The 27,810-nt window shown below is 40.5% G+C and overlaps 2 protein-coding genes and 1 long non-coding RNA gene across 9 annotated transcripts in view; 1 reads left to right on the forward strand and 2 right to left on the reverse strand.

Annotated features, from left to right (window-relative positions):
- LOC137992309 (coadhesin-like) lies at nucleotides 1–25,056 on the reverse strand. Of its 2 annotated transcripts, XM_068837576.1 has the most exons (14): nucleotides 24,920–25,056; nucleotides 20,518–20,822; nucleotides 11,108–11,278; nucleotides 10,858–11,028; nucleotides 10,509–10,679; nucleotides 10,161–10,331; nucleotides 9,811–9,981; nucleotides 9,276–9,446; nucleotides 6,891–7,061; nucleotides 5,681–5,851; nucleotides 5,210–5,380; nucleotides 4,679–4,849; nucleotides 3,788–3,961; nucleotides 1–1,702 (listed from the first exon to the last, which is right to left on the reverse strand). In XM_068837576.1, exons 2-14 carry the CDS (start codon nucleotides 20,780–20,782, stop codon nucleotides 1,419–1,421), a joined length of 2,433 nt encoding a protein of 810 aa, XP_068693677.1. In that variant the 5' UTR covers nucleotides 20,783–20,822; nucleotides 24,920–25,056; the 3' UTR covers nucleotides 1–1,418. The 2 variants fall into 2 exon arrangements, with proteins under 2 accessions (XP_068693677.1, XP_068693678.1); XM_068837577.1 differs by lacking the exon at nucleotides 10,858–11,028.
- A 329-nt stretch (nucleotides 25,057–25,385) lies between these two features.
- LOC137992312 (alkaline ceramidase-like) overlaps nucleotides 25,386–27,810 on the forward strand; it is a 9,333-nt gene continuing 6,908 nt past the window's right edge. For 2 of the 6 annotated variants that reach the window (XM_068837579.1, XM_068837585.1), the window contains exons 1-3: nucleotides 25,459–25,566; nucleotides 27,323–27,567; nucleotides 27,721–27,761. In XM_068837579.1, coding sequence (XP_068693680.1) covers nucleotides 27,475–27,567; nucleotides 27,721–27,761 — 134 coding nt within the window. In that variant the 5' untranslated portion in view covers nucleotides 25,459–25,566; nucleotides 27,323–27,474. Of the gene's footprint in view, nucleotides 25,567–27,322; nucleotides 27,568–27,720; nucleotides 27,762–27,810 lie in introns of all 6 variants that reach the window. The other 4 variants (XM_068837581.1, XM_068837580.1, XM_068837583.1 and 1 more) reach the window with 4 other exon arrangements.
- LOC137992313 (uncharacterized) overlaps nucleotides 27,777–27,810 on the reverse strand; it is a 3,517-nt gene continuing 3,483 nt past the window's right edge. Inside the window, exon 3 of the long non-coding RNA XR_011121667.1 lies at nucleotides 27,777–27,810. This exon is cut by the window's right edge and continues 342 nt beyond it. This is a non-coding gene — a long non-coding RNA (uncharacterized lncRNA).

Genomic DNA, 27,810 nt, shown 5'->3' on the forward strand with positions numbered 1-27,810 from the left:
TTTTGTTGTTTCAAATACCTTTAATCTTTAATGGGAAGACTCTTTCCAAGTCCAACCTTTAAAATCTCATTGACTTTCAAGGAACACTCCGCTGAATATAAGGAGATCAAGATTGACCAGTGTCCTGTTGGTTGGTTTTTTTAAGCGCAACGAAAGTCATATTTTTAGTTGCGACGTCGACCATAAATCTTAACTCACCTTTAACAAACATATTTTACATTTTTTTCCACGACATATTTTTCGTATCTACCGCATAAGGTACGTAAAGCTAGCGAAGTTAGTTGTCATTTGACCTGCAACCGAGCTCGTGAGAGACATGAACTTATCGGTTATTGCCATTACTGTATCTTGCAAACTGTCTCCCATTCGTGTATTAAAAGAAATATTGCATGGCAAGGCAGTTGTTGCCTTTTTCATTGCCTCAAACAAGGAATAAATTAATGCAACTCATAGAACGATGGCTGGCCATGCTCCAAACGACAGCTTTTTTGCTAACTTTTCCAAATTTGTGCGTCACATAAAAAGCGAAAATTTTAATGCGAAAGTGGTAAACATATGTTTGCTTTTGGTGGAAGGTTCATTTAACCAACTAAAATACTTGAGTTTGGCTCTGGCAATGAAAACCGCAACACAGGCCTCGTTTTTCTACAATTCTGACGTATCCAAACTCTTCCGTCTAAAATTGAAGCTAATATGCCATTTCCGTGTTCATGTCTGCCGCCATTTGAAAGCGAGTTTAAGTGCGAGGTTTTTGTGATGGTTATTAGTTCTACTTTACATATGATTGAAAACAACTTTTCATAAGAATAACTTCACACTTAGATTCGCTTTGAAGAGGAGGCAGATATGAACTCGGAAATGGCCTATTAGATGCAAGGTCAACTTTTATAAACATCAACTGGAAGGAGTAGTTCTTTAATTAATATCTAAATGCCAACTATCTAATTCAACAAACAGCATTGGGATGGACATTATTTTCTTAACTACTTATGGTTTCTTCATTGGAAGGTTTCTTCATTAGAAAGTAAGAGAGACAATTTCTGGCGTCGAATGAGAAAAAAGGTTAGCGAGAAGAGTGAAGGGACACCTGTGACATCACAAAGAACGTGCTTCTCACTATCCTGCAAGCAAGGAGCCTGTTCCAGGCTCTCAGTGGGTGGGTGGGTGGGTGGGTGGGTGGGGCCACAATTTTGCTCGTCCCGACCCTCCGAGAACCTGGAACAGGCAAAACAGCAAGTTGCGGCAAAAAAACTACATAAAAGAGGAGGTCTGCGGAAACTTTTAACTTATGTCTTAGTAAAAGAAATCGTTTGTCTCCCAATACCTGTTGATAGAAAGAGTTTTAAAAAAACGACGACACCACTATGGCAAAGTTGGGATCTTAAAAGGCTTCATACTTAGGGTCTTTCCTTTAGAAATCACAAGAAAACTTTGTATACGTAGAAAAAATTCTCCAAACCGACTCCGAAATTACACCTGGTTGACTTGGGTTCACTCCCAGCCAAAAATTCTTGCGTTCCGTAACAGTTTCCATAGTCTTCTACAGCGAAGAATGTTAGTCTCTCTTTCATGGCTATGCGTGAACACTTTGCAACCACTTTGTCCATCTGTTTCTTAAGTGGCGGCTTAAACCACTCGATTTCGTCACGGAAACCGCGAAGTAGACTGGACCGAGGAAATCTACCATAGCAACCAACGTTATCTGCCAAAATAAATTGAAAATACGTCAATATCTCTGATCAATGAGTGACAGTGTCACGCCATTTTAGCCTTACTTCGATTCAGTAAAGGAAATAAGATCTTTCATTGATGGCGACTTATTTCAATAGCCATATTAGTGTAATTCGGGAATTTTTTGGTCGGGTATAGCTGAAGATAGAGAGCATGGAAATAGAGTGAAACTTGAAAAAATGGTCAGATTTTTTTCGGCTTTGACACAATGTCAAAAAAAAAAACGCCAAAGACTTAGCCCATTACCTCCTGAGAGTGGCACTGACAGATTTACTCTGTCCAACGCCAGACGGACGATTTTAAGACTCAATGACAGGAGCCCATCAGTAGGAGCTTGCCTCCCCCATACAAGCCCTATGAGTCAACCTTTGTCCGTATCTTTCTATTTTTAGAACGCCACGAGTTGTTCGGCATTGCACGCGCTGTTTAAAATAGCCAATCAGAATAAAGTCATTGTCTAACGAAGACAAAAATAGCAAAACCTATGTACGCAAATTGTGTGAATTGATGTAAATTAATGTAAATGTCAGTCTCCTGCTGAAGGGTTGGTTCTAAAAATAGAAAGATACGGGCAAAGTTTGACTCAAGAATATAGTGCACATGGAGGCTCCTACTCATGGGCTCCTGTCAATGGGGAATCCCTCAGAAACGAAAAGGTCAATATGCATAAATCATCCTGCTGAAACCTCTCTGACGTCATCGTTTTCCCAGCATGTTACGAGTGTGAGATTAAGTTCTATTTTATTCTGTCATTCCAGTTTTCATCCACTGAGACAGTTTTCTTTTAAAAGTTAAAGGAACGCGGTCATATGTACTTTACAACCCTTGGCCTGGAAAGGAGAACACTGATTACATTTAAAAGAACTCAAGGTTGTTTTAAATTGGAATAGTTATACGTCGAAAAAGGTTTTTTCCATGATCGAATATATTCAGGAAGTATTCTGCAAGGAAATGAAAGCTCTTTATTTGAAAAGAGTATTTACATTCATAGGTTTTTCTTAAAAATCTCAGATCGTCGACGAACATTTTTGGTCTGTATCTACAAAGAAGGTGGACATCACGTTCTTGCATCATATTAACAATTAAGTTCCCTGCTTAAACCAAATGCTTCCACTCATTCTAGCAATTATAGCTTCCTGTCTATGGACGTTCATCAAGATCGGTTCTACTCGCTCAAGCTTTGTTTGCCATCCGTCGATTTCTATTTTAGGTGTTTTCTCTTCTTGTCCAAAATTGCGGTAAAGATACTGATTATATAGTGATTGTAGGGCGCTAGAAACTACAGTCAGTGAAAAAACTAATCGAGAAATTCCCCGAGAAGGGACGTTTTCTTCCAACGCGGGAATTTCCCATTTTCCTCTCCTAATATTCGTCCCGCACCTTACCCCTCTTTCAATGTTCGTGATAAGGGAAGGGGCTCGTTTTTTAAGGGCCGTAAAAATGTTTTATCAGCTACCTGGCTGTTCAAAGGTGAACTATTTTGAAATATCTTTTGCGCTCAGAATAGACAATCAATAAATGAGATTATGCTGCCGGGGTCATGTTGTTTACCGCCTGCGTTTGCACAAGGAAAGATTTTGTTTTCCGCGAAAACTTTTCGAACCTGCAAACGCTCGTTTTATCATCCCCAAGAAGCCATTGTCAAGCAAAAATTTACAACAAAGGAAAGGAAAAGTGAAAAAGCGTCGGAATGCTGAAGATATCTTTCTACTTTGTTGAGACCAAAACCAGAAAAGGAAGCTCAACCCATAGATGATCATGAATACCAGACAGCCTCCACTTCAAATATGGTTTCTCCGTTTCTTGCTTTGTATCTCTAAGGGTACATAAATCATGTCCGAAAATTTAGCTTGCAAACTAGTTTAAAACAGTTATTATGGACAGCGTGTAAAATACTTGAAAGCGAGTGAGTTATTACAGTTTAATAACAGAGATGATCGATAGAAATAGTTGGGTGGCTACTTCAATTCTCCCGGCCTTAACCGTATTTTACAAGCGCCCTCTCGTTTCTTTTGCAACCTAGCTGAAAGAAACACTCTTGTAGCTTAACACTCACCATAACATATGTTAGAAGCGTTACATGATTTGACATCTTCGGAAAGTCCCTTGCAATGTCTTCCGCCGGCGATTGGTGCTGGGTTGTCACAATTCCTTGCACGTGACATTGTACCGTTTCCGCATGTCACGCTACAATCCGTCCAGCTGCTCCAGTCAGACCAGCCACCATCCACTTCGAGATGTAATGAAAAGTGTTAGTTGTTTAAAGAGCGAAATCTCACTGCTTTGCGGACTTTAAAAATAAACATAATCACTTTTTTACATTGGTTACCATTAGTAGTTTTTTTAGAGAAAGGTGACCTCTGCGAGAGGCCATCATGCACTGTGACGCTAGAACAACAAGTAGAAAGCGGTCTTGCTTTATAAAATTGTCGTTTTCAGCTCTAGTCGTGAACTTAAGGCTACCGAAACCAAGAATTCGAAAGGTTGTTGCGGAACATTGTTTCCCGCAACGCTTGCCCCTTTTCATGCCAGGGCAGCATTCGGAATCGAAGCACAACTTAATTTGCTTACAAATTTGAGGACAAATCTGCTTCCGAATTTGCTACAATTCTTTCCCAGAAGTAAACATTTCACTTCCTCAGAAAATGTTTTCCCGTTTGGGCGCTGCAGATAGGATTTTAGGAAACAATATTTTTCCCCTGTCGTCTCTTTTTTCAAGGCGGGGTGGAGTTAAAGTTGATATCTCATATAAAACACCTCCAAAATACTAATAATAGCTAAAACAACAACAGAGATCATAATCATCATCGAAATATAAGACGGAAATGCCTTTATCCCTAGAGTTAGCTAACACAACGGCTTTGATCTCTCGTTTCCGAACAGAATTTAGCGTAATAGACGAAATGGTATACGAAATGAATCATATATTGATTAACGCATGGCTGACCTGGACATAAATGAGTGTTGCACACTCGCTCTTCCACTGCTGCTCCTGGACACGTTTTTCCGCCATACTGAGCCCGCGGCTGGGTGCAATTTCGTGTTCGAATTTGCGTCCCGAATTCACAGGTTTTGGTGCAAGGTGACCAAATGTCCCAACTGGACCAGCCTCCGTCCACTAGGGTTTATAACAAAGGGACAGAAACGAAATGAAGTTTACCTATTGTGGGAGCGTGTATAAGTAATTTGACTAACCCAACAAATTGACTTGCTCCCAAAAGAGTGGCTTCGCAACGCAGGTTGCAGAGCCTTGCACCGGCATCGAAGAGTTAATGGGTTCGAGTCTCGTTGAAGCCACCTGAATTTTTTGTCTATAAAAGACAATTTCTTAAATTGTCCAGGTAAGTGAATGGGTGGATCTTTGCCGGATGAATGGGTGAATGGGGGAAGTAGAACACTGGATGGATACATGAGCGGCGGAAAGGAGAATGAATCATCTGTTTTAACTCGCACGCTGGCAAAAACATAGTTTACTAACCTGGACAAGGCTCCTGTGTGCACACTTGTCTCTTCTGTGTGTCTCCTTGACAAAATTCTCCGCCATGTTTAGGCTCGGGATTAGTGCAAGTACGTGACAGTATCTCTGTTCCGTTGCCGCACGTAACACTACACGGAGTCAGTACAGACCAACTGGACCAACCACCCTTGACTGAGATATAACAATTCAAAACCCACATTGAGATTGTAGAAAATAACCAAAAACACAACGGAATGAATGAATGAACAAATGAGTGAATAAACAAAAGAAAAAAAAGAATGAATGAAAAGGACGATTGAATCAACGAGGGAGCCAGTGCCGAATGAACAAAGCGACCCAAAAACAACGAACGAATGAAAAAACAAAAAACTGGCAGACGGACAGACGGATGGGTGTTTGAATGAATGTTCCCAAGCTCTAAAATTGCCATTGTTTTCTTTTTTCCAGGGAAGAGAGAGCATATTTCCCAACCTGGACAAGGATTGCTGGCGCACACTTGTTCCTTTCTTGTGTCTCCTTGACAAAATTCTCCGCCATGTTTTGGCGCTGGATTGGTGCAAGTGCGTGATAGTATCTCTGTTCCACCGCCACAGGAGAGACTGCAAGGTTTTGACACAAACCAGGCAGACCAACCACCGTTGACTGAAAAAACGATGTAATTATGTAATTAAAAAAAGAAAGCAAAAGATATAACCTTGATAAAGGAATAAATACACGAAAGAACAGGCAGCTAAAAGAAAGTCCGAACGAGGTTTTGCTGATGAAGGAGTACAAGGTCTCTTCGTTTGGTGTCCTTGATTTCAAGAGTATACTCCGTACATGATAGCTCCCAAAATGCAGGACAATATATATATATATATATATGTATTCAGCTCACATTGTGGGCGTCAGAAACTCATCAAGGGGAGCCTTTCTCTCCCATACTTGGCCTTCAAGTCAACCTTTTCCCGAGTAGATTTATTTACAGAACACCTCCCTTGGGAGACTCAACACGCCCACTGTTGTAAAAGACAATCAAAACAAAGCCATCTCAGCGTCAAGGAAAATATGATACTTCTCGTGGGAAAAGTTTGTTCCTAAAAATATATTTATTCGGGAAAGGGTTGACTCAAGGAATTAGTAGAGATAGAGGGTCCCCTTGGTGAGCGCCTGGTGCGCATATGACTTGTGAATAGGATAAGGTTGATAATTATGTAACAACTTGAATGATTGATTTGTTTTCTTTAACTTGTAGAGGTGGTTTGGGTCCATTAGTTTCTCCATCTAAAAAAAATCCTATTCTCGAGCCTCTATTCCACGCTTTTTCCTCTCGATAGCGGCTTAACACGTTTTACCGATGAACTGATGTGGAATTGGCGATTTGGGTGCTGGCGTTATTTTACTTCCATGCCTACAATGCTTGCAATGACAGCACCTGTTGTTGGGAAAACGTGAACAATTGCCTTTTTGCTAAAATGACATCTTTTAAATCACCTGTTGTGAATAGTATGACTATGATTACAAGTTTTACGTTCTGTGCATGCGAACGCTTGCATCTCAAGACCCAATGCTCATGTTCACCAAAGTTCAAACTCCAACCCCTTCATCCTTGCTTGTAAGCGAACTCCAGTCTAAAGGTGGCTAGAAAATCTTTACTTGTGATGCGCCAACTATGTACAATTGTCCTTTCCTTTATTTTTACCTGGGCATGAATGAGTGTTGCATTCGCGCTGTTGGTTTGCCGCTCCTGGACACTTCTTCCCACCATATTGAGGCAAAGGCTTTGAACAAGTTCGCGTTTGAACTTGTATCCCGGATTCACATGATCTGCTGCAAGTTGTCCACGTGCTCCAACTCGACCAGTCACCATCAACTAAAAGATTTCAAGGTAAGTGAGTTAATTGAAATTGACCAGATGTAAACTCTAAGGAACTGTGAACCAACGCCTGCAGTCTTGCATATGGATGTGTGTTTGTACGGACTGTTGTGTAACAGTATAGCTTGTGATTGAATGTCCAAATGTGTCACTTTAACCTACTGTGCGTGTCTGAGTAAAAATATCAAAGGACGAAATCGCAGTCAAGAAGGATAGCCAGTCAATGACTGGTTGCTGATACATCCTAGTCGTACCGTCTTTAAATTCTTTTCTAAGATACACAGAGATTTTAATACGCTTAAACATTTTTTGCTAGGTTAGTTTTACATGCTATTAGCAACTTCCAGTACAACAGTTGTCCCTTTCAATACTTGAAATTACATGTATGTGTTAAATGGTGCAGAGAATCCAACGAATATTTTGTCTTAGAGCTACCGTGATCGTGTGTTTATTCAAGCGATTAAGTGTCTTCTTTGTTATCTTTTGTGCGCAAATAAAGAATCAAGGGAAAACCGAGAGAAAGACAGTTTTTTTTTCCAAGCTCGGTAAAATTTGGCATTTCTAGACACAGATGGTACTCAATGATAACGGGCATGACATTATATGCGAAGTACCCAAAACACCAATATATTCAAGTCAAATTAGCACTCAGGATATCAAAAACGAAGTCAATCGCTTCTTGACAAAAGAGATGTGGGGAAGTCCACTTGACAAACTTCCGCGTGATGACTGTTAAGATGACTAGTTCTCGCGAAAAACTGACTACTGTTCAGTTTATGTCAAAGTTACTCGAGAAAACTAGTAGTGCGACGGTTTGGTGTTGCCTTGAAAGTTTAGTTGACGCCTGGTGACTTTTTAAAATGGTTCCTTAGCTTGCAATTTTAAATGCAGTCTTTTTGAAGCCAAATTTTCTTTTCATCATCATCATGATCATATCTTTCTTTACCCTCGGATTTTAGAGTAGCTTGGTGTAGCTAATATCTCCGATCATTTACCCTCCCAACCATGATACACACAGAAGACAGACCACAACACCGGGAACTACATGCCCTACTCTTTGCGACAAGTGTGTGGGTTCTTTTACGTCCCACAGGATTATGAACATTGAAGGGTTATGAGACGCGACCTCCGGCTTATCGTCCTTATCCGAGAAGACTAGAGAGTCTAACCATTTGCAGATGTAATTACAAAGGCAGCAGTTTCTCCTCAGTTATTTAAAGACCCTGAGTGTTGGTCCGGCCGGAGTTGAACTCACGACCTCCCGCGTGACAGCCCGGTGCTCAACCAACTGAGCCACCGGTGCGCTCAAAAGCATCAATTCAGCCACCGGTGCGCTTAAAAGCATCTCGACGCGAAAGGCCGCTTAATAGGGAAAATGCACAGATAATCGTTCGCTTATGTAAGGCATTAAGTGAGAGTCGAAGAAACATTGTCGCGTTGCGGTAGAAGACACAAATGTTAGGCTAGTTGAAACGTACTACATGCAACTCCCAGAGACCACAATTTTTCGCGCTTTAACAGCCAATATTGTCCGCGCGTTACTTAAAAAAGCTCGCGAAAACCGAATCAATCGAAAGGCGCGCTTTTTCAACTGTGTCAGTTCGGGTTCAGTTTACGCCGGTTGAAAACGCAGGATCCAACAAATCAATCGAAACCGTTGTTTTTATATTTGCAATGAAACACGAAAACCACAACCAATAAAAAACGATTAACCCTAGATTTAAGTCTACTGCAAGAGCACGTCCCATTTTGACTTAATTACTCCTCGATACGAATTGAGACGATTCATGTTAATCCTAATGGTGGCCATGGTATTTAACCCGGTTTAGGGAATCTCATCGAAGTGCTTAGGGATAACCTTCCAACACTCTGCCTGTGAGGATAAATTTCAAATGGCTTCAGAGCGGTGTTTCGATATTGGTGACGACAAAAATATTAGGTGATGGCGGACAATGCCCTGAAAGTTATCAACTATAGCAAAACATTTATTCTTCTAAATCCTAGTGCCTATCTTAAGCATTAAAAAAAAAAACGAAAAAAAAGGCACAACTAAAGAGCTAGTAAAACTTAGAAAAGTTTAGTAAGAGCTAGTAAAACTAGTAAAAGTAAAAGTAGTAAGCTAGTAAGAGCTAGTAAAACTTAGAAAATGGGAACGTTCCCAAAGGATCCTTAAGTATCGTTTATTGAAAAATCGTTCAAATTTAACCTTACCAGGGCAGGGAACATGGTTGCAGGATCGCTTAACACGCGCTGTTCCTAAGCAAGATTTTCCGCCATATCTCGGTGGCGGTTTCGTGCAGCTTCTAGAACGTTCCTGGGAGCCAGTGCCACACGCCATGCTGCAAGAACTCCATTTGCTCCAACTTGACCAACCACCGTTCACTAAAATCAGTATGATAAAAGAATAAAAGTCAATTAACTTTGGTAAATTAACTTTGGTAAATTATCGCCATTAATTGGAGGTGGATTATTGCAGCTTCTGTATCGGTTTTGAGAACCAGTTCCACATGTTCTGCTGCAAGAATCCCATCTACCCCAACTTGACCAACCACCCGTTTAGTTCAGTACAATCAGTTTGGAAGAATAAAATTCAGTTACCATTTGATCGTGCATGAAACCCGATCGAAAGGAAATCATACAGTTAAATGTCCACTGAAATGGTGTGGTAAAAAGAGCCGCTTTTCAAGGAGAGAGAAGGAGAGAGATAGATTAAGAGCGTAAATTGTTTTTAATAGCTCATTCGTACCAGGACAAGGTTTGATGGTACACGACGTCGATTGGCGCGATGTTCCAATGCAAGATATTCCGCCATTACTTGGAGGTGGATTGCTGCAGCTTCTATATCGGTTTTGAGAACCAGTTCCACATGTTCTGCTGCAAGAACCCCATCCTCCCCAACTTGACCAACCACCGTTGACTGTAATCAGTTTGGGAGAAGAATACAATTCAGTTACCATTTGCACATGCATTAAACCTGGTCGTTTCGGTGGGAAAATAAATTGTACAGTTAAATGTCCACGGAAATTGTCCGGAAAAAAGAATCACATTTTAAGGAGAGATTAGGAGCGTAAATTGTTTTTAGCAGCTCATTCTTACCAGGACAAGGTTTGATAATGCATGACTTCGATTGGCGCGATGTCCCTGGGCAGGATATTCCGCCATTTCTTGGAGGTGGATTGCTGCAGCTTCTATATCGGTTTTGAGAACCAGTTCCACATGTTCTGCTACAAGAACCCCATCCACCCCAACTTGACCAACCACCGTTCACTACAATCAGTTTGGGAGAAGAATACAATTCAGTTACCATTGCACATGCATTAAACCTGGTCGTTTCGGTGAAAAAACAAATTGTACACTAAATAGCCACGGAAATTGTCCGGAAAAAAGAATAACATTTCAAGGAGAGATTAGGAGCGTAAATTGTTTTTAGCAGCTCATTCTTACCAGGACAAGGTTTGATGGTGCACGACTTCGATTGGCGTGATGTCCCTGGGCAAGATCTTCCGCCATTTCTTGGAGGTGGCTTGCTGCAGCTTCTGTATCGGTTTTGAGAACCAGTTCCACATGTTCTGCTACAAGAACCCCATCCACCCCAACTTGACCAACCACCGTTCACTACAATCAGTTTGGGAGAAGAATACAATTCAGTTACCATTGCACATGCATTAAACCTGGTCGTTTCGGTGAAAAAACAAATTGTACAGTAAATAGCCACGGAAATTGTCCGGAAAAAAGAATAACATTTCCAGGAGAGATTAGGAGCGTAAATTTTCTTTTTGCAGCTCATTCTTACCAGGACAAGGTTTGATGGTGCACGACTTCGATTGGCGTGATGTCCCTGGGCAAGATCTTCCGCCATTTCTTGGAGGTGGCTTGCTGCAGCTTCTGTATCGGTTTTGAGAACCAGTTCCACATGTTCTGCTACAAGAACTCCATCCACCCCAACTTGACCAACCACCGTTCACTGTGTTGCAATGCAAAATGATTTATTCAGTAAAAGACGGAAAAAGAGATGGGAATGAAATCCACATGGTGAAACTCACCGGGACAGGGTTTGTAGCTGCACAATTTGGATTGCCTCGATGACCCTTGGCAAGATCGCCCACCATACCTTGGCAATGGGTTCGTGCAGCTTCTGAAGCGGCTTTGGGAACTCATCCCACAGCTTTTGCTACAAGATCTCCATGCACCCCAGTTTGACCAACCGCCATTCACTGTGTTGAAAAACAAAACACCAGCCGAACCTCAGTGAATTGGGGAATAGCAATTAATTACTCGTATTTACAGGATTATTCGCCGCCCTCGATAAACACCTCACCCAATCAGGAAAGTGTGGCGTTTATTCGCAGATTGTAAGAAAAAACAAGTACACGGTTAATTTTCTTAACGTTGATCACAAGCCAGAAAATTAAAGTTCTATCTCAGCAAAGAAGAGAGACATTGGAAAACGTTTTTATTTTAAACTAGACGCTCCAAGAGGGTAAACTGGGTTGCCTGTTGTACTTGTGACACAAAAATAGAGGGACTGCGTTGGGTGGTGTTGAACTGCAGCGTTCCAGTTAATTGTTTTTAAAGTGGGGGGTTATTTAGACCATTTGAAGGGTCACCCAGACGTCGTGCCAGCAGTGGCCCTTTGGCTCGCATGTTCTCACGTTGATTAGGACCCAGAGGCGAATCCAGATATTCGAGAAAGAGGGGGACCGAAGAAATTGCGTCGAGACTACGTCCCCTCCCCCCAAACCAGCCCCTGATGTCCTGTCCCGTTCTCAGAAGACGTTTTCCTACATATCATGCATGCCTTGCAATTGCACTGAGCAAACGTTTATTTCACACACTAAGGAAGGTCGCTTCATAATTCCTCTTCTTTTCATTCTAATCTGATCGCAGGAAACATTTTTTTGGCATAAAAGTACCTTAAAAGCCGGGAGTTAACAGTAAAAGGCAAGCTAATAGATAACCTGGGTGCCAGAGGAATTTTTCTCAAGGTTGGAGAGAACGCACCGGTTAACGGTCGACCGTTGATCTGGAGTCGCGGAGCGTTTTCTACGACCTAGAAAAAAATTCTCTGACACTCAGGGTAGCCAAAAGACAGATGAAGAAAAAAATAACATAGTTTGCATATAAAACTCTGATTTCCAATTCTCAGCGAAAGATTAAGACCTTGTGTCGACGTTCTTGCTTACATTGAATGAACTACAGGGAAGAATGTTAATCGTTCGTCGTTTTCGGAGTAAAACAATGTACTTTTTAGCCAAGAAACTTCCTTCTTTCATTTTTTTTAACTTTGTTCTGATATTTGACTGAATATTTACACTTCATCCATCGGGTCAGGAAACCTTCTTCGTCTGTTTTAATTAAAACAGAGATTGTAATTGAAAACCTAAACATCTATGAGATGCAAAAACACACTTGCGAACACAGCAACCTGAATTATCGCAAATCAAAATGAAATCAAAATGCTGACAAACACAAAAGCGAAAGAAAAGGTAAATAAATATGATGGTTTTTTTTACTATCTGATTGTTTTGGGTTAGATAAAAGCAATACATGTATAATAATATTCTTGAAAAATCTTCGTGTTCATGATGTAAACAATCTCCGTACTAGGAAGTCGTAGCAATAAATTGGATTAACCAGGAACTTAAAGAAGAATTTTTCGCTTCATAAAGAAAACTTCGTTTTACACCACAGTGACAAAACAGATCTTTTTCTGACGTTAAAAAGTATAGGTAGCTATTAATAATTTGCCAGAAAGAACACGACTTTCTGTCATCTTTAGGAAAACTGCTCGTGGGGTGTCAAGTTCAACCCACGTATGCAAATTTAGGGCGCGTTCGATTGACCCTATTCCGGAATAAGAATACGTGGAGTGATGATTTAAAACACTATGTATGGCGTTTTGCAGCAACAAGAATAATAAAGCTATGTTTAAAATAGCATTTTAGTAGAGGTTTGACAATATTAATGTGAATCCCCGCAAAAACGAAGCATTTCTAACTTCTATTCCATGTATTCCTATTCCGGAATAAGGTCAATCGAACGCGCCCTTAATAAGCTCGAATATCACACAACACGATGAATCAACAAAGGCCGAAAATATCACAAAAACCTTTTCCAGCGAAAGGTTTTATTGAAACAAACAACATATTTGCTATTAGAGGCAAAAACCCCTTCCTATTTCATTGCGTGCGTAAAAACAAGAAACCCACTTCGTGTCAAATCAACTATACGCAACAAAATAAATTCAGGATCAAGCCCCTTTCTGAGGAATCTTTTCCTTAATTAAATAATGAAGCAAAAAGCTTTCCTTCAAAATAATTTCTTGCCTAACGAGAACAAGCTTTCTTTCAAATAAATCTTCACTGTCACGCTTTCAATTATGTTTTACCTGAAGACTGTGCAGTGTTGAGTACGAAATAAATGTGAGAGATGCGACTTCAGTAAACAGGTACAGATGCACTCAAGGCGTTCGATTCCCTCATACAGAATTTGCTATTTGGTTTCAGTGGTGTACATAACATCGCAATTAGTAAAATACTAATTTAGAAACAAAGGTCACTCAGTCGTCGCTTTTAAGATTCCACATATTTATCTTTCACCACCTGTCTTGTTTATACAATTCAATGTTCATTCTTGAGCTCCACAAGGGTATATTTTGTTTAAAGAACCCCTAAAACGCCATTCGCGTTACAACGACTTTCGACGCCATTGCCGGTTAATTAAATATTCTGCTGTGTCCACCGGAAAAAAATCTACGCATTTCTACCACCCCCCCCCAGGAAAGACTTTACCCGACACGGAAAAAAAGCGACTAAAGGCGACCCATTTTCCGACTGGTTTGCCATACTGGACTTAAGAAATATGATTTTCAAATAAACGCCGCATCGGACGCTCCCAAAATTTAAAAAATGCCGCAGCGTTTAATCGAGTAAATACGGTACGAAAGGAAATTCAATTGGGAACGTCTCAGAACCTTCTTACCGCATCCTTGCTGGAAATTTGACAAACGCACAGCACAGTTAAAGATTAAGCTTTGATTGAGACGCCTAACCGTTCATAGGCCGAAATTAAGACATCATTTACAACTATCATATAACTTTGGGAACAATTACAACGACAGGACTTGCAGAATAAAATTCGCCTTCTAAATCTAAAAAGGGAATTTTGTCCAAGGGGGAACAATTTATCAGACGTACGTCGGTCGCGTCGAGTTCCGAGATTAGAGACTTTAAGGACGTTTGCCCCCATTGCTACTCCGCATTTTTTTCGCGCATGTAACTTACACGTCATGCATCGCAGACCACGAAGGCAAACACGATGCGAAAGGCGCAAACATTTTCCACAAGAATGGAACGTGAAAGCATGTGGCATCATGGGATAGCTGTGGACCCAGGCCTTCTCGGATATGTCACGCAATCGCGTGACAGTGCACGTGGTCGTTGAAAAGTGCAGTGCAGTGGTCGTTGAAAAACTTATTTATTTTGGCTACATACGCTTTCACACAAGTGGTGCTTGTCGAGGACATGATGACAGATAACGAGTCTCTCCCGCTTAACTTCGACGGTTCTTATTTACAATACCTTCAGCTCAAAGGTGACAAGTTAACGTGGATTAGTGATCTTGAATCCCTAAAACATTTCGTTGAGAAGGGTTTGAAACAACAAGGCAAATGGTCGTCGCCCGGCGGAAATTCGAAACAATTTAAAAGCTCTGTCAACAACCTCACTATTACTTGGTACAGTAAAAAGCAACTCACTCTCGCCTTCCAGGGGCGAGATGGACCCGTTTTAAAAGGCAGCTTGACCAAACTTGTTCGAGACAACGCAGGGAGAACCGATTCAACGGGCTCGAATGTCTCTTCAACGGTCGAACAAGTAAATCCATTGTTGTTTGAAGCCAACGACATTTATGCTAATCAACCAAGGGTAGCCGAAGCGGGACCAGTATTTTCCAGTCAAGAGAGATCTAATACTGAATTAGTTGCTGAAATGGAAGGTATAAAACTTGACCTCCTTATTCTACAGAAAAAGGTAGAAGCCAACTCTAATCTGCTCTCGATAAATTGCCAAAATCGAGAGGAATTTGCTGTTAGCGCCGAACTTTGTGAATACAAAGGGAGGTGTGAGAATCTGGAATCATCTATATGCAAAAAAGAGAGAGTTATCGAAGAACTTGAGGAGAAATGTTTGTCTCTCGAAAATCGTGCTGTATCATTGGAACAGGAAAATGACTCACTAAGGCTTGCATTAAGGCTTATTTTACGAGAAAAGAACGAAGAAGACTCCCATCACCAGCAAGAGACGAACGAGTGTTTTTATCAAGTGAAAAACTCGGGCACGAATGTTTGGTGTAATAAACGCAAGCAACGTAAAATGTCAACTCAGAATAATATCGTGACGCGTAACAGGTTTGAGATCCTTAGTGATGCACAAGATGATCCAACAGAGACAGAGGCAGCAACACACAAAATCATCCGGCGACGGCAAAACCATCAACGGGCGTCATATAGGTCGTCTCGCAGTAATCCTAGTGAACCAAGCGAAACTTCTGCTAACGATGATTTACGCGGTGAGGTCGGCAGAGAGAGGAGTGCCAGCAGTAAGTTTACAACCCTATTGATTGGGGACTCCATGGTCAAGGATATTCACGGTAAGAAATTAGCGAAAGCAGTAGGGCACCGAGTGGTGGTAAAGTCATTTTCTGGAGCCACAACCAAAGCCATGAGAGATTACTTAAAGCCTAATTTAGAGCTCCAGCCTGATGAAGTGGTGCTACATGTAGGTACAAACGATCTGAAGGCTAAAAACGGCAAAACATCTAAAGAAGTTGCAGAGGCTATTGTTGATCTCGCTAAACAGATAGAGGGGTCTTCCGAAGCTCAAGTCATAGTCTCAGGACTTGTAACACGAAAGGACAAGCTTAATGATAAAGTCTCAGAGGTGAACAAGCACTTGACGAAGTTTTGTCGTCAGAATGATTGGAGATTTATTGAACACAATAATATAAACGAAAAGGGGTTAAACCGTGGAGGTCTACACCTGAATTTTGCAGGTAACAAGCGTATTTTTAAGAATTTTTATCATGGTCTAGCTCATTGAACTTTTACTATGCCTTCCATTAATGCCGTGCCGTTGGAAGGCAACAGTCAGGAGTCATCGAGAAGTCCGACTCAAAATCCTATTGATCGTTCTCGAGTATTGCCCTCCAAACGCGGTTTTAAGCTGGCCTCGCTGAATATAAATAAATTGACCACTCATCTTGATGAACTCAAGATCTTTCTCGTAAGTAACGATATAGATGTTCTCGCAATTAACGAGACTAAACTAAATGAATACATCACCGATAATGAGGTCAGTATCTCTGGTTATGATATAGTTAGACGTGATAGAACTACATATGGAGGTGGGGGCGTTTGCTTTTATGTAAAAAAGTCAATTAACTTTTCGGTGCGCAACGATCTTTGCATGGACAGTCTTGAGAACCTTTGTATTGAAATACGCAAACCTCGCTCTAAATCATTTATTGTTGCTACGTGGTATAGACCACCTAATTCGCTTGTTGGTATATTTTCACCTTTTGAAGAGTTGATTGGGAAATTGGATTCCCTTAATACTGAATTCTACCTTTTAGGGGATCTAAATTGCAATATGGCCGCATCCCAGTTTGACAGCGATACACGCAAATTATTAACTATCACGGATGTTTATGGACTTCAACAACTCATAACAGAACCAACAAGAATAACCGAAACTTCTGCAACATTGATTGATTTAATTTTTACTAACTGTCCTGACAAGGTGTTATGCTCAGGTGTGCGTCATATTGGCATTAGCGATCACAGCATGGTCTATGTCTATCGAAAATTAGCCATTAATGGACAGAGTAAGGGTCACACTAATATAACCTATAGGAATTTTCGAAGTTTTGACCGTGATAAATTTCGTAGCGATGTTGCATCTCAAGATTGGGATCACATAAACAATTCTTCCAATCCAAATGATGTGTGGAATGAATGGAAGGAATCCTTTTTGGCTATTGTTAACAAGCACGCTCCATTGAGAACCACTCGTGTTCGCGCGCGGGGTTCCCCATGGATTACTTCTGAGCTTAAAAAACAGATGCACGATCGAGATATTTTGAAACTCAGAGCAATTAGATCAAAAAATCCTAATGATTGGGTTCACTTTAAAAGACAGCGGAACAAAGTCAATAGTGCGACTAGGCTAGCGAAGCAAGTTTATTATCAAAATATGCTAAACGAGCATAAGGGTGATTCCCGCAAAACCTGGCAGATCATCAATGAGCTGTCTTCCCGAAATTTCGTGGAAACGTCTGTGAAACAACTGAATGTAAATGAGCAATCAGTAACAGCTCCAGCAGAAATAGCGCACGAATTTAATCGTTATTTTGCTACCATTGGCCCGAAACTTGCTAGTGATATTCCTTCTTCAGATGGCAACAGCTATCTGAATTATCTCACTAGCACGGATAAGGAGTTTCAGTTCCGCCCAACCTCCACAAATGAAGTATTTTCACTGCTGAATAAACTGAAAAAATCAAAGGCAGTCGGCCTTGACAAAATTTCTTCTCGACTTATTCGTGAATGCGCGGATCTTATTTGCAAACCGCTGTGCTATATTTTCAATCAGTCATTAAATGTAGGTGTGTTCCCAGACGACTGGAAGTGTGCACGGGTCACTCCACTATTCAAACAAGGGGAACGTGATGACCTAAACAATTACCGCCCAATTTCCGTTATCCCGGTTATAGCCAAAGTGTTCGAAAGAATAGTTTATAACCAATTATATGCGTACCTAACAAAGCATAACGTAATATGTAAATGCCAATCTGGTTTTCGCTCTATTCATTCCACCGTTACGGCTTTACTTGGGGCTACGGATACTTGGGCTTACAACATTGACCGAGGAAAAATAAACGCTGTTGTTTTCCTAGACCTAAAAAAAGCTTTTGATACGGTTAATCACGAGATCCTTTTATCTAAATTAAATAATTACGGCATACATGGCATTTCTTACAACTGGTTTAAGTCCTATTTGGACAACCGCACTCAAAAGTGTTCTATTAATGGATCACTTTCTAAAACCTGCTCACTAAGTTGCGGCGTCCCTCAAGGGACTATTTTGGGTCCATTGTTGTTTTTGCTATATATCAATGATCTGCCAAACTGTCTAACGAATTGTATGCCATGGATGTACGCAGATGACACCCACCTAACATATGCGAGTGACAATACAGGCGACATAGAATCAAGACTTAACCATGATCTAGAAAATGTTAAAAAGTGGTTGATAGCAAACAAACTTACCCTGAACATGAGAAAAACCGAATTTATGCTGATTGGATCAAGGCAGAGGTTGTATGCTCTCACAAATCCTCCAATTCCCGAGATTAATGGTGCTCCTATCACTCAAGTTTCTGTTGCTAAATCCCTGGGCGTGCTTATTGATAATAATCTTAACTGGAGTAGCCATGTCGATAAACTGACAAAGAAAGTAGCTTCTGGAATTGGAGCCCTCAAACGTATAAGGCATCTCGTTCCTCAGACGACATTGCGCTCTATTTATCACGCTTTACTTCAACCGCACTTTGACTACTGCAATGTCGTCTGGGGAAACTGTGGTATCACGTTACATGACAAATTACAAAAACTGCAAAATAGAGCAGCCAGAGTTTTGACCTTCTCTAATTTTGATGCAAATGCTAGCGAGCTATTCAAAATTTTAGGCTGGAAAAATCTAGTTAGCCAGCAACAAATTGCGCTGGCCACAATGGTCTATAAGTGTCTTCAGGGGCTAGCACCGGAATATCTATGTTCTAAATTTACAAACCGCGAATCTGTTTATAGTTTAAGAGACTCTGAAAGAAAGCTTAATGTTCCGTTTCCACGGACAAATTATTATAGAAACAGCTTCAGCTATAGAGGTGCTACTGTCTGGAATAGCTTACCCCTCAAAGCGAGACAAGCAGAGTCTCTTGGGCTTTTCAAAAATCTGATTAAAGACATATTTTAGTATAAAGCACGGCATTCATGGAAAGCAGCTTTAGAATTAATATAGTATTATAGTAATTGTATTTTATTGTAATCATTTTAAAATTTTTTTTTTTTTTTTTTTTTTTTTTTTAATTTTTTTTTTTTTTTTTTAATCGACAATCGCTTTGAGAACTTCGCAGCTATTTTACTCTCTTCAATGCTCGGTGACCCCTATTTTTCTTTCCGTAGATGACTTCCTTTCCTAATTTTGTCCATTTTAACAAAAAACCAAAAAAATATGTACGCGAGAAGTTACAAATATTTCACCTTTTATGCTCTCGTGCGGCCGAAGTTTTCTTTCTTAGACTAATATGTATCGTTTTTCAAGGTCTGTTCCACCTCAGAAAAAGACATCAGCTACAAAAGTTTGTTTAGTTATATAAGTTTTGTTGAATTGAGTACGTTTACCTGATCTAAATTTCACTAATGTAGCTTTTTTATTGCTGACAGTTGTTAGCTAAGATCGTCTTAAAATAACGCAAGCTTCTAAAAGTGCGCCTCATGATCTCGAAAACAAACAGGGTGACCCCCCATTTTTTGTCTTTTTGGCAAAAGTAGATCAAAAGTAGATCATTATCTTTCTGCGTGGCAAGTTTTAAAAAAATCTGTACGTGGGAACGTTTTGGGCGCGAACGTCCTTAAGATCTACGATGGGGACGTCAACGAAAACGTCACCTCAAAATATAACTTTGAATCGTCGCGTGCAAGGCATGTCTTTCGCAATTATTCCACTTCGTTCACTTCCTACATTGTGGGCGAAGTATCCTAAAAGTAAATTAGTACGAGCGGTTTCAGTGTGAAAATGAAATGAAAGGTTTATATTTTTACGCTCATGTTTTCGTTAAAACCCGGCTCAAACTTGATAATTTTACAATTGTCTTTTACGGTGGCCTGTAAGGGTGACGCTAGTGTTGTTATTTTCTGCAAGTCGATAATTTCCTATCTCGACTTAACGCGAGATCTCGACTTATAACCCTAACCCCAACCCTAAGTCGAGATCTAGCTTTAAAATGCGAAATATCGACTCAGGGTTAGGGAATTCTCGACTTGCAGAAAATAACAACACCAGCATGACCCTTACGGGCAACCGTAGTCTTTGTTCCTTGTGCAGAGTACAGCAAAGCTAAGTGCTGAAATGAGTGCAGCACGATTAGTTTTTCCTCTTTCAACCAATGATATTCTTGTTTGTGGCGTTCTGCTTAAAGACCGCGTCGTAGATCTCTATTTTACATCCGTGAAAAGCGGCAATGAGGAGAAACACAGAAAGGCGACAGTTTTCGATAAAGAACTTCTTCGAAGTTTTCGAAATGATCAGGCAATTTAAGCGTCTTAGCTTAAAGGGAAACAAAAAAAGAATAAACGTCAACAAACTGAATTGAGTTTACATGACGTAATCCCTACCTGGGCAATTTCTTCTGTTACAAGGTTGAGAATCGAAGAGGGGTGGACAACTGTTCCCACCACACGACGGCAGGCGGGCCACTGTGCGCGAGTGCGATTGAGTCCCGCTAAATCCGCAAGATCGTGAGCAAGAGCTCCACTCGGACCATTTGGTCACGGAACAATCCACTCTAGCGCACCTTCGTCTGCGGCGTCTTCTCCAGCCCTGTGTTCGCTCCACTGCCATTAACGACAGAAGCAGCGCAAACAAAAGCAATCGATACATCCTACAATAGCTGCGTTTGTTTCACCTCTGGACCTTGTTCCTGTTGACGTAAACAAGGTAATATGGCTACAAACTCTCGTGACAGTGATGTAAAAAAAATGCACGTGTTTCGCTGCTAATTAATAAAACAGACGAAAACGTTTGGTAACACTCAATACGACCAATACTTCCGAGAAGCGAGTGGCGCAATTTTTGTATGTAACACGAGTGGTCATATTGGGCCATGACGTCACGATTCCCGCCTTTTTTGTTTGTATTAATACCCACTATTTGTATTAAAGCCTGCTTTTCAAACTCTACCATGACTATTTATTGTCCATATAATAAAAAGAAAATTACACATTAGCTCGAAGATAGGAAATTTATTGCCCAGAGGAAATAAATGAATTTATGCTGAGTGTGACATGCTTACTAGTTATTTCCCATGTTGCAGTTGGGTCATTTCTGTCATCCGGGATTTCTCCAGATCATTCACGATTTCAACCTCGTTCCTAGGGTCTCTCATCTTAACGCCTGAGGCGAGCGAGGAGAGACCCTGGTAGGGTCTGGTCACGTGTCTCCCAGAATCTGGGAGATGACAATTTATCCAATGAAGGGAGGGGCGGCTTAGTATGAATTTTGTCTATACTGAGACTACGGGAGTGCGGAATGTGTTGTCACCAAAACAAACCAAGTATCACGTGCTGCGGTATGTGAACATAGGTTCTTCTGCGGCTATGTCCGGCGATAATAGTTTGCAAACGCCGAAGAAAACATATACATCGTCTGTCATAAGTTGCTGTAGATTGTGCGGTTCAGTCAAAGACGTTTTATATTTTTTAACTTTTAGATTAAAGTTAGAATAAATATTATGCGAAATTGCAGCCTGAAGGCTACTGTAAAACATCACGGGTAATGGCGGAGTCGCAGCGCGAAGCAATTAGCCTCGCTTTGAATTCGACAAACCTCAGCGCGACAAATTCCTTCTTTAGAGAGGACCCCTCCCTAGTGTTTTCAATTGTCACGGAAGCACGTGACCAGACCCTACAAGGGTCTCTCCTCGCTCGGGAGACCCTGGGAACGAGGTTGTCACGATTTGTGCAAAGCTAGGCGGAGGCTGATTCAACAGAGTCAAATCAATTTTCCCTCCCCACCCTCCCTATTTTAACTTTGTTGTGGATGGCGTGTGTCCCCCTCACCTTTGCTGGGATCATGTCTTCTATATTTGGGTATTTCCTAGGTTACCATGCTGATTTCCAATAAACGGCCTAGCCCATCAGGGCTTAGCCAAAATATCCCAAACAAATGCGATATTATTTGTGTCCCAGCAAACGGACCTCGCCCAGAGCAATGCCTTGCCAACAATATCAGTAAGGTCTGCAACAGCAGAGGCGTGGCCGACTTGTGTAAGAGCTTTGAAATGCTCGAAATATCAGTAAGACTGTATGCAGCATGAAGCATGAAGCATAAATGAATTTTCTGTTCTCCTGGAAAGAGCAATTCTCACAAGTGAGCGCAGTGTTCTTGCCACTTATCAAACATAAAATTCATACATTTTCGCCACTGTTTAATATCTTCTATTTATTATATAGACAGGAGCGTTTTACTGGAACTGAAATGCACCACTCATAAAAAACAGACGAAACTACATCTGGGACCCGAGTGGCGTATTTTCCATATCCTCACTTGTTAGGATATTTATGGCGTCATTGCATGGTTGTTCTGCAAACAGTCAGTGGAACATGGTGAGCGATAGTTCCGTAAAGTTCTCTGAAGCTGACGTAAAATCCTTCTCTGAGAAATAAGAAAATGCTAACACGAAGAATAAAAATTCATACAACTTAAGAATTTTCAAGGAGTTCCTTGCAAGTGAAGAAGAAATGCGAAAATTGGAGAAATTCCTGCCGCTGAGCTGCAAGGATTTGCGATAAAGTTTGTGCTCGGTGTTAGAAAGAAAAATTGTGAGTAAAACACTCTTGTCTATATAATTAAAAGGAAGTTACACAGTGGCTTGAGGGATATGAATTTTATTTTCTCGTGTTAAAAACAATATTTTACAAACGAGCGCAGCGAGTGAGTAAAATATTGTTTATACCATTTGAAATAAAATTCTTATCTTCACGCGGCCGAGTGATATCCTCTATTAGTACACCCAACTAGTGGACTAATGCAGATCCTGCATTTTGATTGGCTACGCTACTAGAGGACTATTAGTAATAGTCCTCGAGTAGCCAAAAGCGTGACGCTTTCTTTCGTTTTATTCCCAAATGAATATTTCTTTAACTTGCATTTGCTAACTTTCTTATTGCCTTTCTGTCCGACTAGTTGGGTGATACTAAAACAATTAGACCCTTCGCCCTCAAGGGCCACTGGTCAATAGCCCAATCGGCTTCGCCCCTTGCGGGCTACGGCTCTAATTGTTAATTAATTGAACTTTTCCCATCGGGGTGTTTTGCGTCGTTGTTTTTCGGGGAGTGGCACTGAAATTGCCAAATTGCAAAACACATGCCTGCAGAATATTAGGGACAAAGGGAACGGCCACGAAGTAATTTTAAACCAGAAATACATGGTATTGAAACCATTCCGCAAATTCGACTGTGGGCTCAAGTTAAGGTTCATTATAATTTATATCACATGAAACGTATGCATTTAATTCCATGCGTCTGAAGTGCGACGTCTAAAATCGACAAGCAAGAGTCAAATTCGGGTCAATTATATTTGTCTGTATTGCGACCCATAAACAGGGCTTAATCCCCTTTATAGACTTTGTTAATAGTCGAATGATGGCGCTAGTTTCTAAAGAACTGTGATGTTGTGTCTAGAGGGGGGAGAAACACGAAAAATATTCTTTTTATCAAACGAGTTGATCGGATAAAGTTAAGGGCCCACTGACGTATTTTTTGGGGTGCGTTGCTAAGGATGTAATGGTTAAGCAATTTGAGAGAATGTGGCATTATTTTGGTCAGTTTCCAACTTTTGTAAGCCAATGACCCTAAATATGACGTCATCATACCACGCCCATGGTCACGTCACCAATAAAAGAAAACTCTAAATTTGTCCCCGTGCTACGCAATTTGGGTATTTAATCGATGGTTTGATAATTTGTATTCGTTTTCGCATCCAGCCAAGCATGGGTTTCTTTTTATTTTAAAAAATGTTCTCTTTAAAGACATAAACGATACTGAAATACCCATAACTTTTTCAAAAAAGATGATTTTAAAAAATCAATGCTTAGCTATATTCTATATTTGGGGATGAAACGGGCCATGTAAAAAAAATTTAATTCAATTTAAAACCGCTTTTTTCTCAAACCGGAAGTCAGTTGGTTTACGCATGCGCAGTTGATCTGAGAACGAGAGCGAGCAAGGGCGAGGGAAAACCTTTGATGGAAACAACAGTTTGTTCGATGAGTTTTCTTGTCAGCTCATGGTATGATGACGTCAGTTACCGGAAGTAACATTTCACTTCCTTAGCAACGCGCGAAAAATCCGTCTGTGGGCCTTTAATAAAGACGACCAAGCTTCAATCTAAAAATGTGAACGCGATAAAAACTTAAAATGAACTTTCCTTTCAACTCTTCTCGTCTACGACTTAATCGCCGTCGGAGCTAGCTGATGGATCAGGCAAATATGCAGTTGCAACCTTTTCAGCCCGCATACGGAATAGAAAGGGGAAAAAAGGAACTAATCCTAACCCAGCTTAACTGCTGAATACCCTGACACTTACTCACGTCACTGCTTTATTTTATATAATAGCTCTAAGTAATTCCCGGTCTTCTACGCTATTGAAACTCGAATGTTGAAGGGTTATCATGATTTCGCAATGCGCTGAGAAATTTGGAATTTGGTTGCTTGGTGTGAAAAATGATAAAAGACGATGTTATGAGATCAAGATTGCTCTGTGACGAAAATTGCAATTGCTAGCTTCAAGTAACACCATTCGCCAAGCTGCCTTGAAGAGTATCTATCAAAAATCTGCTGTGTTGTCTCTTAATAACGAATTCTACATCTGGCTACAAATGAGTTGAGTTGTGCTCTGAACAATCAACTTTCGACCAATTCTTGCTCTTAAAGCTGTTTTAAGATTACCCAACGAGAAAGGGACGTGCAAATATAAAGCAAACAGGTATTCTGGATTTATAACTGCAAAAAAAATTACCTCTTATTTAACTGCAAATTGATGCAAGCAGGATCCTCCTCTACCTCTGCGAATTACTCGATGTTGAAACTGGAAAATGCTGGTAGATCAACTTCCTTTCAGTGCTCTTCGGCGAAAATGAGCATTCCAGGCTGATGCTGGAGAATTAAGTTTTCCTCCTACCTCCATTTCCGGTCGATCGTGGTGAATCACTTCCGGATCGATCACGTAAAGTAAACTTGTTGTCCGAGCTGAAGATTCAAGATCGCAAAACGTCTCTTTCTAAGATGGTGTTTTCGTGTTATGAGGGGCAAACTTTGATTCGAATAAAGCTACAGTAATCTGTTTCTCGTTCACCGTGATGTCACGCACTCCTGTTTCGCAACCGGAAAGGTGTTTCACAAAATGTTCACACCTTTGATAGATGCTGCACTTCACCCACTTGAGATAAGAGGCAGATGCGATGCGATATTCACCAGGATACCTCCTCGCTCAGAGTTATCGATCGGGCACGCAACTCATAACACTCGTTTCATCGATAGCTATTAGAGGAGCAGTATTATGGAATGACGAGTATACATAGTGACCTTGTTCTTATAACTTCTCAGGTCTGTGCGGTACATCGTTTGTCAGTTATTTGTCGTAGCGTTTCAGGCAACTTTATAGAGGTTTGTATCATGTATGGAGCCGTTTGCTGTTAATTTCTGGCCGCCATCTTGGTGCACAACCGTGCATCAATTAATTGATGCACGGTTAATTGATGCACGGTTGTGCACCAAGATGGCGGCCAGAAATCAGGGGCACCCAACGTCAATTTTCGGAAAATATCTGTTCGGAAGACGATTTGAGATCTAGAATTTTCGGAACATTTGTTGTAAAATTTCTTGATTGCCTGCCTGTCCTAGGATTTTCGAACATCTGAAAAATGGTATAATTGCCCATTTTTAACGGATTTTCACCCTAAAAAGGTCACCTAGAATTTTCGGGGGCCTTTCTTCCGGCTGAAATTTCGCAAAAGGTAAGTTTTCATCCCTATAACTAGACTTTCAGCTAGAAAATCCGAACAGAGGAAAACTTTTTAGGGGATAAAAATATGCCTATATCTACCGTTTAAATACTAAAATACGTTTGACAATGCTATGTCTTAGTGGCTTTGAACTATATTCTCGTTGGGTGCCCCTGAGAAATTAACACGAACATCTGAAATTCACTTAGCGATGAAAGCGCTTACTTTTTGCTTATTGTTATTCTCTATTTTCGAATTCCCCATAATACACTTTGTTTGCCCCCCAAATTTTGCATAAACCACTGTTTTCAAATGCTCTTGGGAATATGCAGTGTCCCCAAGAGCATTTGAAAACAATAGTTTATGCAAAATTTGGGGGACAAACAAAGTGTATTATGGGGAATTCGAAAATAGAGAATTCAGTGGTGTCTCTAGAGGTTTGTTGAAAGCGCCCTGTTAGAAATGAAACACACTGAACTCACGGTGACAAACATTGTGAAGGAACGCATTTTTATAATAACAAACTTGACCTTTCGTATTTTCAAAAGTAACCGTGATGCAACCTCAAAATTATTTTCCGGAACACCCGCCGCATCAAATCCGCTCTTCCCATACAAAGATTGATTGAACCGGTCCCAAAAATCAAAGGTTTTTTACAAGCCTAGTTGCTGGGACTGCATTGAATGATTTTTGTATGGGAAAGACAAAACGACGACTTCAGGATAGAAAAACTGAACACTTCTAAGCCCTCACCAAACAAGAACACTCGTCCGCCATTGCTGACCACATCAAAGCCAGTGGACACAGCATAAAGTGGAATCAATTTGAAATTCTTGCATCAGGAAAAACTGATTACAACTGTACGATTAAACAAACATTGCGGTTTATTAATGAACTTAATCCGGCTGTTAATGCCAACCTCCGGTAGCGATAAGCTGTTATCAACGAATTGCTATTTTTAGATTTTTGATAAGATCGTTTTCCTTGGTCTCGGTCCTGGACGTACAGAAATTTGTATAGAAATAATCTTGAAAATCGTAACGGTTACTTTTTAAAATGTATGTTGTAGCATACCGGCGAAACGTCAAGTTTTAAAATCGCGTAGCTTTACAATGTTTATCACCGGGATTTGTGTTTTATTTCATAATCAGTAATGTTAGTTGCTCTGAAGTTTCTTGGGGCTGATTTCTCGCGGGCGGAATAGCGTTCTGGTATAGCCTCGACACAAATGATATTAAATTCAATAATAATGTATCACTCGTGGTGGAGCCTTCAAAACGAGTTCAAGTTGTGGTGGTTCTTTCCATATCAATAAGAACATTTATTTTTTTATCACAAAGACTTTCATTTGTATTTAATTAGGCCTTACCTTAAATAAACTTAATGGTGAGTTCCTTTGATTCCCTTTGTTACGTTAGCTAGGTAACCACCCCTGTTAGTTTTTCTTTGGAGCGAAAAATGGAATGTTTGCATCACGTGACAATGACTTAATTAAGAGCGGCACTTGGATACTAGGCAGCTGCAAATTGAAAAATCAACGATCGCTTGAAATGTGACAAACAGCAGTAAAATGTTGGAACATTTTGCACGAGGCAGCTCGGATGTCGATTGGTGTGAGTGGAATTACGCACATTCCACGTTTATTGCGGAATTTTATAACACGGTAAGCAACTACGATTTGTTTTCCAACGGAATGGTAAACTATCGTTTTAAATTCCAGGCACAAAGCAAATATCAATTTGTCGTTTCCCTGAATCATTTTGTAAACAAATTATTCATTAACTACAACGAAATCACTTTGTTTTTATAATCGCAGATCAGTAATGTCATTTTCGTCGTTCTACCTCCATTTTTCATGTAAGTACCTCGGCTACTTTAACTAATTTAAATCAAAACATGCTTTTTT

This window comes from Montipora foliosa, chromosome 2, assembly GCF_036669935.1.
Source record: "Montipora foliosa isolate CH-2021 chromosome 2, ASM3666993v2, whole genome shotgun sequence".
NCBI classification, from domain to species: Eukaryota; Metazoa; Cnidaria; class Anthozoa; order Scleractinia; family Acroporidae; genus Montipora; species Montipora foliosa.